Consider the following 18,924-nt stretch of genomic DNA (forward strand, 5'->3'; position numbering starts at 1 on the left):
TGATACAGGCTGCCAGAGAGGGGAAACATCCCGCTCAGCAAGAATAAAGAGAGAGGTCAAACAGATCCAAATGCAGGCAGAGGTGCAGTACAAAAATCACAGACCCACTCAGCTAACATGCTGGGTCTGTTCCCTGCTAATTCAAGTCACTTAACTACAAAAGATTTGTACAATTGCCTGCTTATAGATTCTGACATGCTTTTTACAAAGTTATGTTTATCTATTTATTTTTAATTTTTATATTCCACAACATCCTTCAGTAAGTCCAGTGCAGATTACATAAGAAACATCCACAACATTATCACAATGGGGAACCTTGCATTGCGCAGCTATAACTTGTGTTTCTCTTCCCTAAGTGATTCCCTTTGCACTTGTCTACTTTAACTGTCATCTGCCTTTTAGGCTCCCAGTCTCGCAAGGACCTCTTGCAATTCCTCACGATGACTTATGATCTAATAACTTTGTGTCCTCTGCGAAGTTGATCACCTCAGGCCTCACTCCCTTTTCCAGGTTATTTATAAATATATTTTACAGCACCGGCCTCAGTACAGATCCCGGAGTACTGCAGTAGTTACTCTTATCCATTCAGTCCTACTCTCTGTTTCCTATCTCTTAGGCAGTTACCAATCCTCAGTGGGACATTGTCTCCTATCCCATGACTTTTTAATTCTCTTCTGTCATCAGGGCCTCCTTTGAACCTTGAAATCAAAATCATATCCACCAAGTCACTTTTTTTACACATTTGATAAATCTATCCGATTTGATATGGTTTGTAAGACAAGGCTACCCTTATGTAAATCCATATAGGCTCTGTCCAATGCGTTAGTCTGTGTGTCTGTCCAGATGGTCAGCGATTTTGTTTTTCAGAATAGCTTCTCCCATTCTGCCTGGCACAAACATCAGGCTCACAGGTCTATAGTTTTTCCCAGATCAGCTCTCGAGCCCTGTTTATAACTGAGCATTACACAGGTCACCCTTCAGTCCTGTGGTACCTCAGCCGATTTGAATGACGAGGTAGAGGTTACTCGTAAAAAGTCTGCAGTTTTGAGGGCGCTCAGATCTCTGGGGAGTAATCCCATACGGTCCTGGTGATTTGTTATTCTTAAACTCCATAATCAGATGCTACTTAGCTGGATAGGACTGATTTATCTAGCTGAGTGGCTGCCCCTGAATATCCCTGGAGAAGTCATTTATCCCGCTGTGCGTAACAGCTCCCTTATATTCAGCCTTATCCCATTAAGTTAGACTTGGCCCATAGCAGGTCTGAAGTTAGCTGGAGATACTTATCCTTGTCTTAAGAGAAATAATCTCTTTACTACAGTTCCAAACTGCTGAGCAGGCAGTGGAAAAGGCTTCCAGAAAGACGACTGTCCGTTTTCATACGCTGCTTGGGTCCCCCTGTTGGAAGATTTCATGTTCGTGATTAGGTCTGAAACCCTTACGGTCTGTGCTGTCCCTCCCGATGCAGCCTCCTGTGAAACATGGGCCCATGCCCGGGGGTCTGTCGTCTTCCCCTAAGCCTGATTCATCTTTCTTTAGATCTAGTCCATGTTCAAAGGAGTTTGTCCGGCTAAATTGTGCTTTTAACATTTTCCAACTAAGTCAATAGCTGGCTCACAAAGGAAGCAGATAGGTGGGTGGTGGGCCGGACTCCTCTGGATAACGCCACGCTTCAGCGTTCTCCAGCTGCGCTATCTAAGTTTAGACGGCCTCGGAGCAGTCCTGCACTTATCTGAGTAATGGCAACTTTTTGGATGGTTCCTAGCGTTCTGTTTGCATTCCTGACGGCTGCTGCTGCTGCACATTTTGGGTAAAGGATTCCAGCGTATTGTCTACTGCGACTCCAAGGTCACTTTTCTTGCTGGTGAAATTGAATCCTGAACCAGCATCGTGTGCCTGTAGTTGGGATTATTTCCCCCCCCCGCGTGCATCACTTTGCACTTTTCCACAGTAAATTTCTTCTGCCATTTAGAAGCTCAGTCCCCAGCTACCGAGATGTCCTGCAGATACGGAAGCTTTACTCAGAAACTCCTCCTCAGCAGGGCCCCCCCCTACTCCTGCAGCCGGGATTTCTCACAGGCACTGCCACAGGCGCATCACGGGCCTCGCAGATTGTGATTACTCAGAAACCCCTCCTCAGCAGGGCCACCCCCTACTCCTGCAGCCGGGATTTCTCACAGGCACTGCCACAGGCGCATCACGGGCCTCGCAGATTGTGATTACTCAGAAACCCCTCCTCAGCAGGGCCACCCCCTACTCCTGTAGCCGGGATTTCTCACAGGCACTGCCACAGGCGCATCTCGGGCCTCGCAGATTGTGATTACTCAGAAACCCCTCCTCAGCAGGGCCACCCTCTACTCCTGCAGCCGGGATTTCTCACAGGCACTGCCACAGGCGCATCACGGGCCTCGCAGATTGTGATTACTCAGAAACCCCTCCTCAGCAGGGCCACCCCCTACTCCTGCAGCCGGGATTTCTCACAGGCACTGCCACAGGCGCATCTCGGGCCTCGCAGATTGTGATTACTCAGAAACCCCTCCTCAGCAGGGCCACCCTCTACTCCTGCAGCCGGGATTTCTCACAGGCACTGCCACAGGCGCATCTCGGGCCTCGCAGATTGTGATTACTCAGAAACCCCTCCTCAGCAGGGCCACCCTCTACTCCTGCAGCCGGGATTTCTCACAGGCACTGCCACAGGCGCATCACGGGCCTCGCAGATTGTGATTACTCAGAAACCCCTCCTCAGCAGGGCCCCCCCTACTCCTGCAGCCGGGATTTCTCACAGGCACTGCCACAGGCGCATCACGGGCCTCGCAGATTGTGATTACTCAGAAACCCCTCCTCAGCAGGGCCCCCCCTACTCCTGCAGCCGGGATTTCTCAGGCACTGCCACAGGCGCATCACGGGCCTCGCAGATTGTGATTACTCAGAAACCCCTCCTCAGCAGGGCCCCCCCTACTCCTGCAGCCGGGATTTCTCAGGCACTGCCACAGGCGCATCACGGGCCTCGCAGATTGTGATTACTCAGAAACCCCTCCTCAGCAGGGCCACCCTCTACTCCTGCAGCCGGGATTTCTCACAGGCACTGCCACAGGCGCATCACGGGCCTCGCAGATTGTGATTACTCAGAAACCCCTCCTCAGCAGGGCCCCCCCTACTCCTGCAGCCGGGATTTCTCAGGCACTGCCACAGGCGCATCACGGGCCTCGCAGATTGTGATTACTCAGAAACCCCTCCTCAGCAGGGCCACCCCCTACTCCTGCAGCCGGGATTTCTCACAGGCACTGCCACAGGCGCATCACGGGCCTCGCAGATTGTGATTACTCAGAAACCCCTCCTCAGCAGGGCCACCCTCTACTCCTGCAGCCGGGATTTCTCACAGGCACTGCCACAGGCGCATCACGGGCCTCGCAGATTGTGATTACTCAGAAACCCCTCCTCAGCAGGGCCCCCCCTACTCCTGCAGCCGGGATTTCTCACAGGCACTGCCACAGGCGCATCACGGGCCTCGCAGATTGTGATTACTCAGAAACCGCTCCTCAGCAGGGCCCCCCCTACTCCTGCAGCCGGGATTTCTCACAGGCACTGCCACAGGCGCATCACGGGCCTCGCAGATTGTGATTACTCAGAAACCCCTCCTCAGCAGGGCCCCCCCTACTCCTGCAGCCGGGATTTCTCACAGGCACTGCCACAGGCGCATCGCGGGCCTCGCAGATTGTGATTACTCAGAAACCCCTCCTCAGCAGGGCCACCCTCTACTCCTGCAGCCGGGATTTCTCACAGGCACTGCCACAGGCGCATCACGGGCCTCGCAGATTGTGATTACTCAGAAACCCCTCCTCAGCAGGGCCACCCCCTACTCCTGCAGCCGGGATTTCTCACAGGCACTGCCACAGGCGCATCACGGGCCTCGCAGATTGTGATTACTCAGAAACCCCTCCTCAGCAGGGCCCCCCCTACTCCTGCAGCCGGGATTTCTCACAGGCACTGCCACAGGCGCATCACGGGCCTCGCAGATTGTGATTACTCAGAAACCCCTCCTCAGCAGGGCCACCCTCTACTCCTGCAGCCGGGATTTCTCACAGGCACTGCCACAGGCGCATCACGGGCCTCGCAGATTGTGATTACTCAGAAACCCCTCCTTAGCAGGGCCACCCCCTACTCCTGCAGCCGGGATTTCTCACAGGCACTGCCACAGGCGCATCACGGGCCTCGCAGATTGTGATTACTCAGAAACCCCTCCTCAGCAGGGCCCCCCCCTACTCCTGCAGCCGGGATTTCTCACAGGCACTGCCACAGGCGCATCACGGGCCTCGCAGATTGTGATTACTCAGAAACCCCTCCTCAGCAGGGCCACCCTCTACTCCTGCAGCCGGGATTTCTCAGGCACTGCCACAGGCGCATCACGGGCCTCGCAGATTGTGATTACTCAGAAACCCCTCCTCAGCAGGGCCACCCCCTACTCCTGCAGCCGGGATTTCTCACAGGCACTGCCACAGGCGCATCACGGGCCTCGCAGATTGTGATTACTCAGAAACCCCTCCTCAGCAGGGCCACCCTCTACTCCTGCAGCCGGGATTTCTCACAGGCACTGCCACAGGCGCATCTCGGGCCTCGCAGATTGTGATTACTCAGAAACCCCTCCTCAGCAGGGCCACCCCCTACTCCTGCAGCCGGGATTTCTCAGGCACTGCCACAGGCGCATCTCGGGCCTCGCAGATTGTGATTACTCAGAAACCCCTCCTCAGCAGGGCCACCCTCTACTCCTGCAGCCGGGATTTCTCACAGGCACTGCCACAGGCGCATCACGGGCCTCGCAGATTGTGATTACTCAGAAACCCCTCCTCAGCAGGGCCACCCCCTACTCCTGCAGCCGGGATTTCTCACAGGCACTGCCACAGGCGCATCACGGGCCTCGCAGATTGTGATTACTCAGAAACCCCTCCTCAGCAGGGCCACCCCCTACTCCTGCAGCCGGGATTTCTCAGACACTGCCACAGGCGCATCTCGGGCCTCGCAGATTGTGATTACTCAGAAACCCCTCCTCAGCAGGGCCACCCTCTACTCCTGCAGCCGGGATTTCTCACAGGCACTGCCACAGGCGCATCACGGGCCTCGCAGATTGTGATTACTCAGAAACCCCTCCTCAGCAGGGCCACCCCCTACTCCTGCAGCCGGGATTTCTCACAGGCACTGCCACAGGCGCATCACGGGCCTCGCAGATTGTGATTACTCAGAAACCCCTCCTCAGCAGGGCCCCCCCTACTCCTGCAGCCGAGATTTCTCACAGGCACTGCCACAGGCGCATCTCGGGCCTCGCAGATTGTGATTACTCAGAAACCCCTCCTCAGCAGGGCCACCCTCTACTCCTGCAGCCGTGATTTCTCACAGGCACTGCCACAGGCGCATCTCGGGCCTCGCAGATTGTGATTACTCAGAAACCCCTCCTCAGCAGGGCCACCCCCTACTCCTGCAGCCGGGATTTCTCAGACACTGCCACAGGCGCATCTCGGGCCTCGCAGATTGTGATTACTCAGAAACCCCTCCTCAGCAGGGCCACCCCCTACTCCTGCAGCCGGGATTTCTCACAGGCACTGCCACAGGCGCATCACGGGCCTCGCAGATTGTGATTACTCAGAAACCCCTCCTCAGCAGGGCCACCCCCTACTCCTGCAGCCGGGATTTCTCACAGGCACTGCCACAGGCACATCACGGGCCTCGCAGATTGTGATTACTCAGAAACCCCTCCTCAGCAGGGCCACCCCCCACTCCTGCAGCCGAGATTTCTCACAGGCACTGCCACAGGCACATCTCGGGCCTCACAGATTGTGATTACTCAGAAACCCCTCCTCAGCAGGGCCCCCCCTACTCCTGCAGCCGGGATTTCTCACAGGCACTGCCACAGGCGCATCACGGGCCTCGCAGATTGTGATTACTCAGAAACCCCTCCTCAGCAGGGCCCCCCTCTACTCCTGCAGCCGGGATTTCTCACAGGCACTGCCACAGGCGCATCTCGGACCTCGCAGATTGTGATTACTCAGAAACCCCTCCTCAGCAGGGCCCCCCCTACTCCTGCAGCCGGGATTTCTCACAGGCACTGCCACAGGCGCATCACGGGCCTCGCAGATTGTGATTATTTATTATTTTTATTTTATTAAGGCTTTTATATACCGACTTTCTTGATACAAATCAAATCAATTCGGTTTACAATGAACTAAGCAGAATATACAATTAACCAATCAACAAGAGATACAGAGCATACAGTTACATTATAACAAGGAAGCCTTAACTTGGAGTAGGAAAATAAAGAAGGGGTGAACGGAGCAATAAATATATAAATAAAATGAAATAAAATAGAATAAATACTATATACAGAAGAGGGGGCAAGGGGCCAACCTCTCTTTAATGGATACTCAGAAACCCCTGAGTTTCTCACAGGCAGTGCCTGTGAGAAATGGATACTCAGAAACCTCTCTTTAATGGATTACTCAGAAACCCCTCCTCAGCAGGGCCACCCCCTACTCCTGCAGCCGGGATTTCTCACAGGCACTGCCACAGGCGCATCACGGGCCTCGCAGATTGTGATTACTCAGAAACCCCTCCTCAGCAGGGCCCCCCCTACTCCTGCAGCCGGGATTTCTCAGGCACTGCCACAGGCGCATCTCGGGCCTCGCAGATTGTGATTACTCAGAAACCCCTCCTCAGCAGGGCCACCCCCTACTCCTGCAGCCGGGATTTCTCACAGGCACTGCCACAGGCGCATCACGGGCCTCGCAGATTGTGATTACTCAGAAACCCCTCCTCAGCAGGGCCCCCCCCTACTCCTGCAGCCGGGATTTCTCACAGGCACTGCCACAGGCGCATCACGGGCCTCGCAGATTGTGAGTAACGTCTGTGAGGAAGGGTTTTTTTTTTTTTTTCACAATTTCCTTTAAGAAGGAAAGTTTTTGTTTTTTTTTAACAGTGCAACAGTATAAACAGTCTACTGCGATTACCACTGCATGACACAGTCAACCCATGGACAGTCCCATAGTAGCATAGTGAATCACGACAGAGAGAGACTCGTGTGCTCCATCCAGTCTGCTCAACAAGTTTCGGGGTGGTTTGTTTTTTTGTGTGGTTTTTTTTTTTTTGTTTTTTTTTAGAGGAGTAACTGCCGCTCCATGCAGGTTACCCCCATGTTTCTGTTAAGGGCAGTAACTGCCGCTCCATGCAAGTTACCCCCATGTTTCTGTTAAGGGCAGTAACTGCCGCTCCATGCAGGTTACCCCCATGTTTCTGTTAAGGGTAGTAACTGCCGCTCCATGCAGGTTACCCCCATGTTTCTGTTAAGGGCAGTAACTGCCGCTCCATGCAGGTTACCCCCATGTTTCTGTTAAGGGTAGTAACTGCCGCTCCGTGCAGGTTACCTCCATGTTTCTGTTAAGGGCAGTAACTGCCGCTCCGTGCAGGTTACCCCCATGGTTCTGTTAAGGGCAGTAACTGCCGCTCCATGCAGGTTACCCCCATGTTTCTGTTAAGGGCAGTAACTGCCGCTCCGTGCAGGTTACCCCCATGTTTCTGTTAAGGGCAGTAACTGCTGCTCCGTGCAGGTTACCCCCATGTTTCTGTTAAGGGCAGTAACTGCTGCTCCGTGCAGGTCACCCCCATGTTTCTGTTAAGGGTAGTAACTGCCGCTCCGTGCAGGTTACCCCCCATGTTTCTGTTAAGGGCAGTAACTGCCGCTCCGTGCAGGTTACCCCCATGTTTCTGTTAAGGGCAGTAACTGCCGCTCCGTGCAGGTTACCCCCATGTTTCTGTTAAGGGCAGTAACTGCCGCTCCGTGCAGGTTACCCCCATGTTTCTGTTAAGGGCAGTAAATGCCGCTCCGTGCAGGTTACCCCCATGTTTCTGTTAAGGGTAGTAAATGCCGCTCCGTGCAGGTTACCCCCATGTTTCTGTTAAGGGCAGTAACTGCCGCTCCGTGCAGGTTACCCCCATGTTTCTGTTAAGGGCAGTAACTGCCGCTCCGTGCAGGTTACCCCCATGTTTCTGTTAAGGGCAGTAACTGCCGCTCCGTGCAGGTTACCCCCATGTTTCTGTTAAGGGCAGTAACTGCCGCTCCGTGCAGGTTACCCCCATGTTTCTGTTAAGGGTAGTAAATGCCGCTCCGTGCAGGTTACCCCCATGTTTCTGTTAAGGGCAGTAAATGCCGCTCCGTGCAGGTTACCCCCATGTTTCTGTTAAGGGCAGTAACTGCCGCTCCGTGCAGGTTACCCCCATGTTTCTGTTAAGGGCAGTAACTGCCGCTCCGTGCAGGTTACCCCCATGTTTCTGTTAAGGGTAGTAAATGCCGCTCCGTGCAGGTTACCCCCATGTTTCTGTTAAGGGCAGTAACTGCCGCTCCGTGCAGGTTACCCCCATGTTTCTGTTAAGGGTAGTAAATGCCGCTCCGTGCAGGTTACACCCATGTTTCTGTTAAGGGTAGTAACTGCCGCTCCGTGCAGGTTACCCCCATGTTTCTGTTAAGGCCAGTAAATGCCGCTCCGTGCAGGTTACCCCCATGTTTCTGTTAAGGGTAGTAACTGCCGCTCCGTGCAGGTTACCCCCATGTTTCTGTTAAGGGTAGTAAATGCTGCTCCGTGCAGGTTACCCCCATGTTTCTGTTAAGGGTAGTAACTGCCGCTCCGTGCAGGTTACCCCAAGTTTCTGTTAAGGGTAGTAACTGCCGCTCCGTGCAGGTTACCCCATGTTTCTGTTAAGGGTAGTAACTGCCGCTCCATACAGCTTACCCTCATGTTTCTGTTAAGGGTAGTAACTGCCGCTCCATACAGGTTACCCTCATGTTTCTGTTAAGGGTAGTAACTGCCGCTCCCTGCAGGTTACCCCCATGTTTCTGTTAAGGGTAGTAACTGCCGCTCCATGCAGGTCACCCCCATGTTTCTGTTAAGGGCAGTAACTGCCGCTCCATACAGGTTACCCCCATGTTTCTGTTAAGTGTAGTAACTGCCGCCCCATACAGGTTACCCCCATGTTTCTGTTAAGGGCAGTAACTGCCGCTCCATGCAGGTTACCCCCATGTTTCTGTTAAGGGCAGTAACTACCATTCCATGCAGGTTACCCCATGTTTCTGTTAAGTGTAGTAACTGCCGCTCCATGTAGGTTACCCCATGTTTCTGTTAAGGGCAGTAACTACCATTCCATGCAGGTTACCCCATGTTTCTGTTAAGGGTAGTAACTGCCGCTCCCTGCAGGTTACCCCCATGTTTCTGTTAAGGGTAGTAACTGCCGCTCCATGCAGGTCACCCCCATGTTTCTGTTAAGGGCAGGAACTACCGCTCCGTGCAGGTTACCTCCATGTTTCTGTTAAGGGTAGTAACTGCCGCTCCATGCAGGTTACCCCCATGTTTCTGTTAAGGGTAGTAACTGCCGCTCCATGCAGGTTACCCCCATGTTTCTGTTAAGGGTAGTAACTGCCGCTCCATGCAGGTTACCCCCATGTTTCTGTTAAGGGAAGTAACTGCCGCTCCATGCAGGTTACCCCCATGTTTCTGTTAAGGGTAGTAACTGCCGCTCCATGCAGGTTACCTCCATGTTTCTGTTAAGGGTAGTAACTGCCGCTCCATGCAGGTTACCCCCATGTTTCTGTTAAGGGTAGTAACTGCCGCTCCATGCAGGTTACCTCCATGTTTCTGTTAAGGGTAGTAACTGCCGCTCCATGCAGGTTACCCCCATGTTTCTGTTAAGGGAAGTAACTGCTGCTCCATGCAGGTTACCCCCATGTTTCTGTTAAGGGCAGTAACTGCCGCTCTGTGCAGGTTACCCCCATGTTCCTGTTAAGGGTAGTAACTGCCGCTCCCTGCAGGTTACCCCCATGTTTCTGTTAAGGGCAGTAACTGCCGCTCCATGCAGGTCACCCCCATGTTTCTGTTAAGGGCAGGAACTACCGCTCCGTGCAGGTTACCTCCATGTTTCTGTTAAGGGTAGTAACTGCCGCTCCCTGCAGGTTACCCCCATGTTTCTGTTAAGGGTAGTAACTGCCGCTCCATGCAGGTTATCCCCATGTTTCTGTTAAGGGTAGTAACTGCCACTCCATGCAGGTTACCCCCATGTTTCTGTTAAGGGTAGTAACTGCCGCTCCCTGCAGGTTACCTCCATGTTTCTGTTAAGGGTAGTAACTGCCGCTCCATGCAGGTTACCTCCATGTTTCTGTTAAGGGTAGTAACTGCCGCTCCATGCAGGTTACCTCCATGTTTCTGTTAAGGGTAGTAACTGCCACTCCATGCAGGTTACCTCCATGTTTCTGTTAAGGGTAGTAACTGCCACTCCATGCAGGTTATCCCCATGTTTCTGTTAAGGGTAGTAACTGCCGCTCCCTGCAGGTTACCTCCATGTTTCTGTTAAGGGTAGTAACTGCCGCTCCCTGCAGGTTACCCCCATGTTTCTGTTAAGGGTAGTAACTGCCACTCCATGCAGGTTATCCCATGCCATCATCACCCAAAGTCAAAACATGGATGGCGCTTTTGCAGACTTCAGATGTGGCCAGTATTAACCACTTCCCTGTTAACCTTTAAATAATAATAACTGAATCAATGCACCCTCATCACTCTTGTATTTACCCGGTCTGATCGAGGCTGCCATAGCTGCAGAGCACCTCGGTAACTCTTTTAGCAGAAGCAGAGCTGCTCCGTGGCAGAAGTACTGCAGCCACTTTGAAAGCGGAGGGTAAGGAAGCAGGATTGCCTGCATTCCTGTGGCGAGCACATGGTCCGAGCCTGCAGAACCTTCTGCCCCAATAGTATAGTGAGCGATATTTTATATGCAGGGTGCGGTCTCTGTCCAGCAAATCCGAATTAACCGGGCAAGGGCACCAAACATTTATTTATTTATTTATTTAACATTTTTATATACCGACCTTCATGAAAGAAATTCATATCAAATCGGTTTACAAATAACATGAGGGGAATAACAAACATGGAATAACATAACATGGAAGAGAGGTGCCCCCAACAATGTCGGGCAGGGACTGGACTGGACGGGCAGCGTTCCCAGCACCTTCTGTCTCTTCCCTCTTTCAGGGCTCTCCTCCTGCCCCTGCTGGATCTTCAGGCCCCCTCCCAGAATTTGCTGCTGCTAGTGGACTCTGTGGACGAGGGCGGCTGCTTCAAGGAGGGTGAGCGGACGCCGTCGGGGAGGAGCCAGAGCATCGCCGAGCTGCTGTCGAATCACCAGGAGCTCTTCCCGCCCTGGCTGCTGCTGGTGTGCTCGGCCCGCAGACAGAACCGGTCCATCACCAAGATGTTCTCTGGTAAGGAGCCTGCGTGTACTGGTTCGGGAATCCGGGGGGACCAGTGCAAGGACTGGGGGAGGGGGTATCTAACGTGCCGGCGCGGGGAACAGGGGGGGGTCTCGAGCTTACCAGGACGGGAACTGGGGTGGGAGGCACCAAGGCCTGGGGTTTGACGTGAGGCCGATTGACTGCTTCGGCCCGGGAATGAGGTCTGGGATTGGATGGGCATCTCCCTTACATTACAGCTCAGACCTGCAGGCAGCCGTGTCTTGTGGTGGGGGCAGGAGCCGGGTTTTCCTTCCTCCTGTCCACAGGGTGGTGGGGGTGGGCATTGTGGGTTCCGCTGTCCTGCACGAGAAGATGGGAGGATGCCAGAGCCCTCAGCTGGAGCGACGAGGAGGCGGGGGGGGGGGAATATTGCAGATTATAGAGCTCAGCTTCTCCCGTCTGGTGACTGCCGGAGACCCTGGTTCTGCACATCCTGGGGGGGGGGCCTCCTGGAGGGTCATCGATGCTGCCATGCGAGGCTGATCCAGACCTGGGGGACCTCCCTGGGGAGGTTGGGGCTCAGAGGCACCAGCTCATAAAGGGAATTTTAATACACTTTACATATAGCTTATAATATTGAATCATGTATCTGAAAAACTGCGGCAGCCTCTGGTTAAAGTACAATCCATCTGGAACTTATTCATGTGCCTATCTGTAAACCCTTGTGATGGTTTATCACTAAGCCACGGTATAGAAACGTTTTAAAATAAATAACCATCCACCTCCTTGCTAGTTTTTTTTTTTTTAGTTTTTTTTTTATGAAACGTGCGCCAAAGTGACTTAAAAAATTGTTTCAACCGTTTCCCATGTTAATTGTCCTCTTAATGGCTAAGAATTAGCCGGCTGATTTACGGGAATATTTTATTTCATAAATGGCGGCGAAAACCAATTTTTTCAAATGACGGGTCGACACTTTCCGGCATAAAATCTGTGCTCACAGATGAAATATGGAAAACACCGACTTCTCTTAGTAGCTGGCATTGTCCACCCAACAAGGCCTTGTTTCAGACCCGAGAAGGGCCTTTCCTCGGGGGATATATCTGGTGTGTGGAACCGCCTGATTTCCATTGAGCAAACGGTTGCTATCGCTTTTTCGGACCGTTCTTTGTTTAACTTTCTCAAGCCGCCATACTTCCCATGTTTCACCACCTCAAATGCAAAGATTCAGGAAACGCTCTCAAGTTGCACTCAAACAGCTGATACCATTATATGCTGCTCCCCTTCAGTCAAAGCCGACCGATCACACCTTACGTCGTTTCCCGCTGCCTCCATATGTCATACCAATGCGTTCTAGTCCAGCTCTTCATTTAAGCCATGCGGCGTTTGAGTTTTAAAGTAAAAATCCAAAACAATTCCCGGTGGCTTAATATATTTAAGTGGTCGCCTCCCCGTGGAGACTCCTTGACTTGGTCTGTGATGGTCCACTGTAAATGAATAAATTGGTGTTGGGCTTGTAAACAATGTGAGACTATCGGTGCCTGGCAGTGACGGCATAGCACAGCACCCTCTGCCACGGGCACCAAACTCGCACTAGGAGCCGATCCAGAGGAGGCCCTGCTTCAAGTGGCATTCTGCCTGTGAAAACTGATGGAAGCCAGGTCTCTGGCCCTCTCCTGTGAGTCAGAATCCCATCTGGGACGCTAGTAATCAGCAGCTCGGCCACCGGGCATGAGGCGACGGAGCCTGAATTCCCACTCAGAGCTCGGGTCACTGCTCTCCCTATGGCTGCTGTAATTCTGCATCGAGTTACGAGCTGGAGGCTCCATTTCTCCTGCACTGGGACCACCATGCCGGTGGGCTTGATCTGACAGCACTGTAACGTAGTGCATGACGGCCCATCCAGTCTGCCCAGTTCTACCACTATGGGTTGATGAGCGTGCAAATCCACACCAGCTCCTCACTGCCCCCCTCCCCAATTCATGTCCTCCTGACTGCTGATACCCTCCCCCCCCCCCCCCCCCCCACTGCTCTCCACATCTGTCTCAAGCATGTCCAAGACCTGCCAGTGCTGGCCACCACCTCTACTGGTCAATCATTTCAGGCCCTTTCGTCTTCCTCTTCGATTCGTGCAAGACCAGTGCTTAATCCAACAGGCACGTTCCTGGCCCTGTCTGCCTTCCCAAGCCACCAAACGTAGTGAGGCTGTTGTGCAAAACACCCGCCCTCCCCATGCTGAGTGACGGTCGTTCCTTGCAGGGCACCCCAGGGCCTTCTTGGAGGCCTGAGGCAGCCGTTCCACTGCCATTCTGGTTCTAGCTGCCGCAATGTGCAGCAACCCCAGTACTTCTCTATATACAAGATCCCATAATTAATCCCAGACTCGGCCCCTCCCTGCCCCCTCCTGGGGCACGTAAAATTAAAAAAAAAATGTCTGATGATGGGTTTTGAAGCCGGACATCAAACATCCAAAAAATGGTTGAGCAGATGGTGCAGTGAACCTGGCCCACAGGCAAGGGCTGCATTCTCTCAAGCTGGACAGGAGAAAGTACCAGTTCCTCCCTTCCCCCTCTGCGACCATCCCACTGCACCAGCCGCAGTCCTTCACGCTTCTCCTCCCTTGCTGGGCAGACTCACGCTTCAAACCTACGTCCTGGGATCAAGTATCTTAACTTTTATTTCTCAAGGGGTTATCAGCAGTCAATAGCACAACAATAAAAATGACTCGCAGGAATCAACAGCAGAGAGAAGCCGTGGAAGAAATGTGAATACAACTCCTCTTCCTCTCTTACAGACTCCAGATCTAAACCATGGCTCTTAAACATCTTAAGCGGCTAAGTCTCTTGAGAACATACTGGGTCAGACCAAAGGTCCATCAAGCTGTCATGGATGTGAGCCCTTGGGCTGTGGTGTGGTTGACACAGCCTAGAAGGGGAACCTACCAGGCCCAAGCTGACAGTCGGCGGACAAACCCTTACAGGGACTGGAACCGGAGCTTCACCTGTACCAGCCCCGTTCCTGGGGCCGGCAGGACTTAAGAAAGTGACCCTTTCAGGGCAGTCAGAGAGAGAGTCCAGGTACTGGCGATGGTCAGGGCAGGCTGCAAACAGATGTTACCCAGGTCCAGGCCAAGGGTCAAGGGCAAGCGCCAATCCAGGAGCGAGGTTGGAATCCAAAATAGGTCAAAACCGGAAAATCAGGCCGACAAACGAGACAGGCAATGCAGCTCACCAGGAAACAAGCTAAGGCAGGGTGGACTGGGCAAGACAGCAGGGAGACGAGGCACGGCACATGGCCAAGGAGGCAGGGACTGGGACAGGAACAGAGAGACCAGGCACGCAGTTAGCAACAGGCACTGCAAGGCGGGTGGACTTCTTGCTGAGGCATCGCTGGCCTGCAGACGGGCCTTTAAATATCTGGGAGCTGCGAATGTCATCAGAAGGAGCCGAGGCTGAGTTCCCACTGTGGGCATCGGGCACATGCGTGCCTAGAGGGGCTTGGGGGAAGGGCCACATGATGGCAATCCTCACTGCTTCGGCAGCGTCCTACCACGAAGGAGGTGGTGGCGTCCAGGGGTGAGTGAGGCTGGTCGCGATGCTGACCCGCAGGTGGCCGAGCATAACACAAGCCCAGCATCCTGTTTCCAACAGTGGCCAATCCAGGCTACAAGTACCTGGGAGGATCCCAAGGGGTAGAGAGATTACAAGCTGCTTATCCCAAGAACAAGCAGTGGATTCCTTCCATTTAATAATGGTTTATGGACTTTTCCTCCTGAAACTTGTCCAAATATTTTTTAAATGCAGCTACACAATTAGCTTTCACCACATCCTCTGGCAGTGAATTCCAGAGCTTAGTTATGCATTGAGTAAAAACATTTTCTCTTATTAGTTTTAAATGTATTACCCAGTAACTTCATTGTGTGTCCCTTAGTCTTTGTGCTCTTTGAAAGAGGTAAACAACTGATTAACGTCTAGAGGACTTGAATGGAGAGTGGGTGGCTCACGGGAATGACGGCTACTACCTGGAGATAATACCCTTATTCAATAAACATACACACGGTTAATGCGACTCCAACATTGCTCTAAGCTTCAACGGCAAGAGGAAATGTGGAAAAAGATTTGCATTCACAAAAAAAGCGGGGAGTAGCTTGCTTGTTAGGGTGGTTACTACCCCAAACCAAATAAGTCTGATACTTCACTTTCAATGCATATCCAGCATTGCTCTCTGCTTCAACGGCAGGGGAAATGAAGAAAAGTGGATCTATATACAGACAACAACCAACAAGGTCTGAATTACATAGTCTGGGTAAACAAATAAGCATGGGTGTAGCTTGCTTATTGCGGCGGTTACTACCCCTAACTAATTAAGCTAGATATTTCACTTAAAGGCAGTTCCAACACTGCTCTCTACATTAATGGTGGGGGTGGAAGGAAAATAGAATCAAAAGGTTACTAAGAGCCAAGAGTAACAGATAAGTATGAGAAAAAAAAAGTGCAAAACTTGCTGGGCAGACTGGATGGGCCGTTTGGTCGTCTTCTGCCGTCATTTCTATGTTTCTATTCGTTCCATGCCTCTCATTTTATAGACCTCTATCATATCCCCCCTCAGTCGTCTCTTCTCCAAGCTGAACAGCCCTAACCTCTTCAGCCTTTCCTCATAGGGGAGCTGTTCCATTCCTCTTATCATTTTGGTTGCCCTTCTCTGTACCTTCTCCATCGCAATTATATCTTTTTTGAGATGCGGCGACCAGAATTGTGCACAGTATTCAAGGTGAGGTCTCACCATGGAGCGATACAGAGGCATTATGACATATTCCGTTTTATTCACCATTCCCTAGCGTTCTATTTGCTTTCTTGGCTGCTGCTGCTTCACATTGAGCAGATTTCAACGTATTTTCGATGATGACGCTTACATCTTTTTCCTGAGTGGTGACTCCTAATGTGGAAGCTTGCATTGTGGAGCTATAATTTGGGTTTCTCTTCCCTAAGTGCATCACTTTGCATTTGTCCACATTAAATTTCATTTGTCATTTGCATGCCCAATCTCTCAGTTTTGCAAGGTCCTCTTGCAATTTCTCACAATCCTCTTGTGATTTGACAACTTTGAATAATTTTGTGTCATCGACAAATTTGTTCACCTCATTTGTTGTTCCCATTTCCAGGTCATTTAGAAATATATTAAAAAGCAGTGATCCCGGAACAGATCCATGGGGCTCCACTATTCACCTTTCTCCACTGGGAAAATTTACCATTTAGCTCTGCTCTGTGTTTTCTGTATTTTAACCCGTTCCTAATCCCAATAGGGCACTGTCCCCTATGCCATGGTTTTTTAATTTCCGCTGTGATCAGTACTCGCATCCCAGCGTATGATCCTCTCTCAGCAGCCCCTGGGCACTGCCGGGGAGCCTCATGATGGTGCACTTGTTCCGTGGTGATGTGGCCCTGCTGGAGTGGGTACAAGCAGCGACCCTCCCAGGAATCACTGCCCGTGCACAAGCTCCTACTGGATCTGCAGGTTAAAGAGGCCTCTGAGAAACCAGGTCATCACTTGTGTAACAGAAAAAAACTACACATTAACCAGAGGTAGAGGTTAAGTGAACAGAATGTTTAGGCTTAAGCAAAGGGCAAATTTCTAGGGCCTGGGCCACATAATCCAGACAGCTACCAAAACCAGCAAGGCTGTTGTTTCCCTAACACCTCACCTGCTGGGTCTCTGTGGCCACCAACCTGGGTGGTTACTGGGGAAATGCAGCCCACTAGCATTGTGTTTATATTAACCGCCTATGCACTGGGCCCTAAGCGATGTACACAATTCAGTAAAACAAATTCATCCTTAAAAATAACATAGGACGAAGAGAAAACAGAAACGCAGTACAATGCACTACTGGTCACTTGGAGCGAGCAGCGCCCGGCTGCCCCCTAACCTTCTGCTTTAGTGTCGTCCCCTCGCCTCGGGGTTGTTGGCAATTCCCCCACCTCCCAGCAGAGAAGCGCGGTTTGGCCCAGGTCCATCCCAGGCGGGCTCCGGCTCGTCCCTTGCGTCTTTGACACTTGGAGCCCTTTCTTGAGCTGCCTTTCTGTGTTCGTCCTGTCCGTACGCCTGCCATCGTTTCTGTGAAGAAATGAGTTCCGATGTTCCTTCTGCGTCGACGTCCCGGAGCCGCACGCTGTGACTTCTGGGTCCTTATCTTTGCGCGTGTCGTACCTGTTGGGTATTTGAAGGTCTCGTCTGTAGGGCAGGGCTTCCTCAGCTTTTCAGTTATCCCTCTAAATGGCTTTTAAATATCGGCCCCGCTGTATTTTGGGCTCCTGGAGTCTCAGCCAGTGGGCACCTCCCAGCGCGTATTTTGCTGTAACACTTCTTCAAAAGCCACCGAACTGTGTTTTTGTGGGGGGTTTTCCCTGAAATTCTGCACACGGACGGGAACTGGGAAGGACGTGTGCGCCACCTGTCAGGCCGCACGCGATGCCTCGCAGAGCCGCCAGTGAGTGAAAAGTGCCATGGAGCGTAGGCGCGTCCTGGCAGCGCTCGCCACACCATGCAGCCCCCCCGTAGTTATTTATTCATTTTAAAGTATTCCTTAGCCGCACACTCCACAGCGCGTGGCAGCGTTCAGTAAAGAGTACGCGCAGTCACTTGTGACAAGGCCTGCGCATAAAAACAAACGAGTTACACTCACGTAGCTGACCATCTGTATCTCCCACCTCCCAAAGGCAGAAAATCTGCCCCTTTGACGCGTGGCAGCACCTCAGCTGGCACCCTAAGGACCTCCACCAAATATTTTTTTTAAATGTCTGCAGCGGTGCATTAATGCGAAGCTGGGGAAATGTTCAAATGTCAATCTTGCCAGCCTGCACCAAGCTAGCGTGAAGCATGGGGCAGGCACTGATCCAGGGTGTCCAGGCTCACCGGCCTGCATTGGAGTTCGCAGAGCAGCGTTGCCCATGCTGTTCTATTTCCAGCCGACCCTGCCGCTCCAGGCGTTCCAAGCGTGCGGCCTGCATTAACCCCTAGAATCTGGGCATGAGCCCTGGCAGCACTGTGTGCGGGGCAGGGAGATGTACTGAGACCCACCGATCTGTACAGAGAGGAGCCCCACTTAAGGAAGAAGCAGCCGGTGGAGTCCATCCTTACAGCCGTCCCTAGCCTTTGCTTCACATGGGCGTTTAACTCCGTGCTGGCTGTGCACTTCCTCAGCATTCATAAGAACATAAGAAAATGCCATACTGGGTCAGACCAAGGGTCCATCAAGCCCAGCATCCTGTTTCCAACAGTGGCCAATATAAGAACCTGGCAAGTACCCAAAAACTAAGTCTATTCCATGTAACCATTGCTAATGGCAGTGGCTATTCTCTAAGTGAACTTAATAGCAGGTAATGGACTTCTCCTCCAAGAACTTATCCAATCCTTTTTTAAACACAGCTACACTAACTGCACCAACCACATCCTCTGGCAACAAATTCCAGAGTTTAATTGTGCGTTGAGTAAAAAAGAACTTTCTCCGATTAGTTTTAAATGTGCCCCATGCTGACTTCATCAGTGTGCTTGGCACGTTCATTTCAATAGAATAATTAGACGTGTCAGGTTTATAGTGCTCTACACTAGTGATAAACATTCTGGGACAGAGGTGAATTATCTAAATGGGTACCTGAGGCAAAACAAAAAAAAAA

The 18,924-nt window shown here is 52.1% G+C and overlaps 1 protein-coding gene across 5 annotated transcripts in view; it reads left to right on the top strand.

The window, feature by feature from the left end:
* The window catches only part of LOC115091745 (ankyrin repeat domain-containing protein 50-like), a 92,144-nt gene that overhangs the window by 63,416 nt on the left and 9,804 nt on the right, over nt 1–18,924 (top strand). For 4 of the 5 annotated variants that reach the window (XM_029601920.1, XM_029601919.1, XM_029601922.1 and 1 more), the window contains one exon: nt 11,058–11,287. The exons of the other annotated variant lie outside the window; for it this stretch is intronic. In XM_029601920.1, the coding sequence (XP_029457780.1) occupies nt 11,058–11,287 (230 nt within the window). The remainder of the gene's footprint in view (nt 1–11,057; nt 11,288–18,924) is intronic. 5 annotated transcript variants of the gene reach the window in all.

This window comes from Rhinatrema bivittatum, chromosome 5 (assembly GCF_901001135.1).
Source record: "Rhinatrema bivittatum chromosome 5, aRhiBiv1.1, whole genome shotgun sequence".
NCBI classification, from domain to species: domain Eukaryota; kingdom Metazoa; phylum Chordata; class Amphibia; order Gymnophiona; family Rhinatrematidae; genus Rhinatrema; species Rhinatrema bivittatum.